Here is a 6,153-nt window from a genome sequence, read left to right as displayed (position 1 = left end):
TTAGAAAAGCCTACATGTTCATTTTTTAAAAAAAAGAAAAAAATATTCAACCCTGTAGGGAAAAACAAGTCTAACTAGTTTAATACTATAATCTAGAACAAGACAAATCCTTGGCATGCAGATGTTATGATGAAAGGAGCTTTACATATTGAAATAAAAAAGGTAGAGGGATTTATATTTGAGATTGAGTTTTAAACTGCTTTTGAATTCTTTTTAAAAATGTGTTTAACATGAAATAATATTAAATTAGTGTTTTTTTAGTAGTTTGGATATGTTGATGTAAAAAACGTATTACAAAATCATTTTAACATATTTTTAAACTAAAAAACTAATTTAAAATAATATTATTCACCACAATCTCAAACATACACTATCTATCCATAAGAAATATCTATCCATAAGCAAGGGGTAGGAGGCTTTAATAACAAAAAAGGAAAGAGTGACAAAATCCTGGGTAACACCTATTTTCAACGGTTCAAGGCTTCACTCGAAAGAGGGAAACCAACAGGCTCGATACAGCAGATTCTGTTTTGTGGTAGGGGCAAGTAAAATGCAATGAGACCAGACATCCACAATAAGTGCACAATTACAAGAAACTTCAATGTTTTTTTTTACTTCAACACAACCTACACAGCACAATCATAGCTGATCATATATATATATATATATATATATGAACAAAAGCCATGTGAGCTGGACAAATTTAACTCGTTCATAATTACTCTCCGCCATCCTATGAATTAACTGGCTTTGCATTCAGCTTGGGGAAAGGATCCTGCTTGCTCAACACTACAACTTTGCTCTTGTGAGCAAAGTACCCTTTCACAAGATTCTTGTATATTAATATGGCCACTATACATTCCACCTAACAATTGGAACAGAGCTTTCAATTAGTGACACTCATCCGACAGGTAAAAATGCTGGACAGAGAATCCAATAAAATTCCATGTTATGTAATAATGACAGATAAGAGCATCAAAAGGTACCTCGTCCAAATCCATGTCTATCTCAAGCCACTTTAATGCTTTAACAATTACTTCCAATTTCATCTGGTGAGCTTTGCTTGGGTCCCTCTGCTTTTGGATGATGTAGCTACACATACGATAACCATGAAAAACATTCCAAGAAACAATCAAAGCTTACACGCACCAAAATACTTACACATACACATATATACATACCACATGGCAAGGACCTTACATTTTCTTTAGCAATCTTTGGTAAACTTGAAGTTCTAGCTTCTCCAGGACAAGAAATACACCTGACCTTAGAAACCTAGAAGGAATAAAATGGCTCAAAAGTTAAATTTATCTCCAGATATTCTTATTACCATTAGATCTCATCCATGCAAAAAGCAGAAATACCGGTCTTCATGCTCCTGGAGAGCTTGTCGAAGCAGCCGGAGATCACCCCTTTTCAGAGCTTGGACGACATTACTGTACTGTCAAATGAAAATTCCATTGATTATTAGATACGTGCTCAATGCAACTAATACTTAGGCTATAGACACTGATAACACACTCATGGGTTCTTGGTCATAATAGTCTTACAAGCAAGGAAATAACATGTATGTAGGTTATTTGGTCCCTTTTTATGTATACAACATGAACAACACGCCCAGCTTGAACAAATTTCACATGCACATTAGGAACATAGAACTTGTTATCTGCGGGCACATTAGAAACATCTTGCCTGTCATTAGAAGCAGTGACAAGAGAAAAAATTGAAGTGGCAAGCATACCTCAACTAGGCCATACTTCTCTAAAAGCCGATCTTTGGGTAGAATACCTATTGAAAGCTTCACAGGTATCAAATATTTTAAAATCATCCTGATCCAACAAAGATGAGAAAACATGAGCTGAAACATGTGTACATTATCCAAGAAAGGACCATTAATGAAAAGGAAGAAAGTGCAAAATGAGTGCATATCAATTTAAATCAGAGATTATGAAAACACCTATGAAGCAAATCTTCAAATAAATGTGTGTAAATAACAAATAAATAGGACATCCTAAGTAATAATATCGTATTGTCAATGAAAAATGTATCTGTCATGATATAAAACAAGAAAATGAACATGACATCATCTATTTGTAATTTTATATAACCCAAAATACCATTTGTTCTCCAAATCAAGAAACTACATTCATCCTATCTACAGATTATGAAATCAAGTTATATATACTTTGTGTCATTTACAAAATGGCAAAACCCACTAATTGCAACCTATGTTTTTATAAAATTTTCAAAGAAGTCCGTGTTTTCAATTAGATCAATTCAACAATGTGTTTTCAATTTTGGTCAATTGAGTACTATTTCTCAAAATCAATGATTTTTATATGCAACCCAAATAAAAAAATAATATTTTCATAAGGGAACAACACACAGCATTAATATCAGAAAAATATTCACACACAAAAAAAAAAGAATAAAAATCAACAGCAGCTACAGCATTAATGTCAGAAAAATATTAAAAAAAAAAAGAATAAAAATCAACAGTAGCCAATCAGAAGTAACCTATGCTAACCATCACCAACCAACCAAGACACCTTCCTCTAGCTTCAACAGCAAATGTAGTTTCCAACGAGAAACAAAACAATGACAGATGGAAATGAAGGTCTGAAATGGGCGGGTCAACGCTATAAGTTGCTAGAGATCATCATGGTAGGTTGGTGACAAGTTGCCATGGTCAGGGAAGATGAATCAGTGGGAGAGAGAAAATGCATCAACAAGGAAGAATTGGACTGGACACTGCTTGGGGCTGTTTGAAGCTGTCTACAATCATTGGGGGTGCTGTTAGAGGATCGCAGAAGCTGTGGCTTTGCCAAAATATTTAAACCACCGGTGTCAACTAAAAAAATGGCTTGCCGGAAAAACCAATTTCTCACCAGAAACTAGGTTTGCTAACAGAGCTGGAGAGGAAGATAGCAACAATGTGACCTGGTTGGCTGGTGATTGCTGACGTGGCCACTCATTGGCTACTGTTGATTTTTATTTTTCTCTTTTGCTTTTGAATCTTTTTTCTAATATTAATACTGTATGTGGGGGCCACAATATAGGAAAATATATTTTTTATTATGATCTGTATTTAAAAATCATTGATTTTAAGAAATTGTACTCAATTGACCGAACTTGGAAACACACAAGTTGAATTGAGCTAATTGAAAATACTAGAGCTTATTTGACAGATTTATGAAAACACAGGGTGCAATTGGTGGGTTTTGCCATTACAAAATGGTCAAAAGTAACATATATTTTCTTTTGTAAAGACATAAACTAGACTATGGTTACTGATCTCTACATTAATTTTGCAATTTTAAAATCCAGGAAACAATTTGAGTTTCTAAAAGAAATTATGATGTCAAGGCAGTTGCTATAACTAACAAACTAAAAACAAATTGATGCTAGCTTATAATTCGTGTAATACATATCCATTAACATGAATTGCATAAGTGCAAAATAAGAAATAAGAAATAAATGAATCCAATTTCACCTTTTGACATTATTTCATGTCAAAACGTATCTAACATGTAGGGTCATGTCCGTCATGAATTCATCATGGATAGAAGTTTAATTCTAATAAATTGAGCATGCAGAAGAATCCAATGCTTCATAAATGTCAGTCATGAATTCATCATGGATAGAAGTTTAATACTAACACATTAAGCATGCAGAAGAATCCAATGCTTCATAAGGAACAACTTGAAGCAGTTGCAACTTGCACACTATGGCAAGACCAATAATACCTCCAGAAAGAAGTTTCTGGCTTCATGGAAGTTTGCAATCATATGGACACAATGCATTCTTGTTAAGTCATTCCAAACCAAAATGCTATAGGAAATCTGAAACCACTATGAAAGAGCTTCAGTAGAAGCATACCACAACAATTACCTTTATCAGATTTAAAGTTAACAAAGGCATAGACTAGAAAAACAATCACCATGCAAGTAAAGTTTATCCCATGGTAACTTCAAAATGTGAACAATTACCGCAGACTGCAGTTTGACAATCATACAAATGTGTTGCAAAGAGGCCATCTACAGAAAACAGACTTGCTATTATGCATATGTAAAATACATGCAGCAAGCACACCTGAATCAAACCTGATATTTGCTTCATGATGGGGGTTGCAGTGCATTAAGGCATACGATAATTTATGATCAGCCTGCCATGTTAAAACGTGAACGAGTCAAAACAAATTCTTGAGTTTTTACATGCACAGAAATCACAGAATTACAGTAAATTTCAAATGAACATTATGGATAAACTTCAATAATAAACATGAACAGTACTAAATCTAGATTTAAGGACTCCGGGGCATCAAATACAACTCATGTCTCAAGAAGGGGGGAAAAACAAAAGAAAAAGGAAAGACAAATTGCATGAAATGGTTTAAAAGGAATTAAAGTGCTTACAGCAGGAAAATTTTCATTAAAAACTTCTAAACGACCAGTGTAATACATGTAGGTGACCTGCAATAGCAAGAGGGACCATCAGATCCTATACAAGGGATTTCTCATGAGAAAATGACATTCTAAGAAATAGCTTCCAATTAAAGACAGAGGAAACAATGGCCATTATTAAGCTCCACTCACCTTATCCCTTTTAGGAAATTCCTCAAAATCAAAAATTCGAGCAGTTTCAATGCTGCGTATCACACTTCTGCAAAGGTGAACTGTACCAAGCTGCAAAGCACTAAAAGTTATGACATTTTATTGCTAAAACAGGTAACAAACTCTATTGCATCCCTTGCCCCCCTCTATTTTTTGGAATACAAAGAAAATCACATAGCTATAGAAGAGAAGAATAAGCTAGCATTACTTTGAAGTAAATTTTGAACAGCTGGCAAGTCACATATAATGCTCCCACACGTTTCGGTCCTTTTCCCTACAAATTTTGACATACCCTATTATTAAACTGCTAGCAACAGAAATATAAACGAAAATTTTGATATGAAAAGGCATGAACATGGGACGAAAATAGAATTGATAAAGGTAAAACATACAGCAAGAACACCAAACACTTTCATGAGGAAAGAACCAGCTCCCTTCAATTTTTCTGGTGATTTCCCATTGGAAGCTAACTCTCTATCCGCCTACATTTATTAATACACAAAATACACTTATAACAAGAACAATAACACTAACTGCAACATTTAGATCTAAATGATGTAAACAAATGTACCCTCTCTGCAAGAATCCTAATTTCATAGGCAATAACATACAATGCCTCCAAAGCCCACGCTGATTCCCAATTCCGAAACTCGGGAAGAAAAGCACTGCATTTCCAGACCGATTCAGGTTAAAACGGGATCATTAACATTTAATAATTAAAATAAATAAATAATTACTTGGCTGCTTTTTCGAAGGCGTGGTAAGCATCGAGCAGGTTGCCGATTCTATAACTTTGCAGACAACGGAAAAAAGGTGCTATTATTTCCCCAAACTGCGAGTACTTGTCTGATTGCTTAATTAATCTATTTGCATCCTGTTTCTTAATCACAATAAAACTAATTAAAACAAAAAAGCTCAATTATATATAATTATAAGGAATAAGAGAAAAAATTTGGACAGACCTGGAAAACATTGAGAGAATCGGCGAGGGAGAGGAGAGAAGGGGAGTTAGAGGAGACGGAGAGGAGTTGTTTCAGAGAAGCACCGTCTTGGAAGGAAACGGCGTCGGAGAAGCGATTTAGGTATTCCGTTATTCTTCTGTGAGCTTCCCCCATGCTCAAGTACGCCATTATTAAAGCTGCTGCTTTGCTTGCCCTTTTTTCTTATAGAGTGAACTAATCGAATCCAAGTTCAGCAAGCAAACGGAGCATTGGTACGCACGGACACGTCGCCAGCGCAGACTACTCGAGTGTAATTTTTTCTGAATTGTTTGTTTTTTAAATAAAATAAATAAATAATTTTTTAAATTAATCTTTTTAGTCTTCTCAATTAGTTTTGATGGTTTATATTAAAAATAATTTTTTTAAAATAAAAATAAATTTAATATATTTTCAAGTAAAAAATAATAATTATCACAATATCAAATACTATTAAATAATAATATTGTCTTTCTTTTTTAATAATTTTGTAAATAATAATGTATTTAATAACAATTTAAAGTTATTTTTAAACATAATAAAATAATATTTTAATATTGTTT

The 6,153-nt window shown here is 33.7% G+C and overlaps 1 protein-coding gene across 2 annotated transcripts; it reads right to left on the bottom strand.

Moving 5' to 3' along the window:
- Nucleotides 1–426: 426 nt before the first annotated feature.
- On the bottom strand, nt 427–5,860 carry EER5 (proteasome family protein). 2 transcript variants are annotated; one of them, XM_011021058.1, is made up of 13 exons: nt 5,576–5,860; nt 5,351–5,493; nt 5,185–5,278; nt 5,006–5,095; nt 4,822–4,887; nt 4,596–4,685; nt 4,416–4,472; nt 4,104–4,165; nt 1,742–1,829; nt 1,365–1,441; nt 1,201–1,275; nt 987–1,092; nt 427–865 (listed from the first exon to the last, which is right to left on the bottom strand). In XM_011021058.1, exons 1-13 carry the CDS (start codon nt 5,741–5,743, stop codon nt 734–736), a joined length of 1,248 nt encoding a protein of 415 aa, XP_011019360.1. In that variant the 5' UTR covers nt 5,744–5,860; the 3' UTR covers nt 427–733. The 2 variants fall into 2 exon arrangements, with proteins under 2 accessions (XP_011019360.1, XP_011019361.1); XM_011021059.1 differs by having other exon boundaries at nt 5,351–5,487; nt 5,576–5,859.
- Between the last annotated feature and the right edge of the window lie 293 nt (nt 5,861–6,153).

Source organism: Populus euphratica, unplaced genomic scaffold (genome assembly GCF_000495115.2).
Source record: "Populus euphratica unplaced genomic scaffold, PopEup_1.0 scaffold19.1, whole genome shotgun sequence".
Taxonomy (NCBI): Eukaryota; Viridiplantae; Streptophyta; class Magnoliopsida; order Malpighiales; family Salicaceae; genus Populus; species Populus euphratica.
Note: the sequence above shows the minus strand (reverse complement) of the source record. Positions and strands in the feature narration are given on the sequence as shown.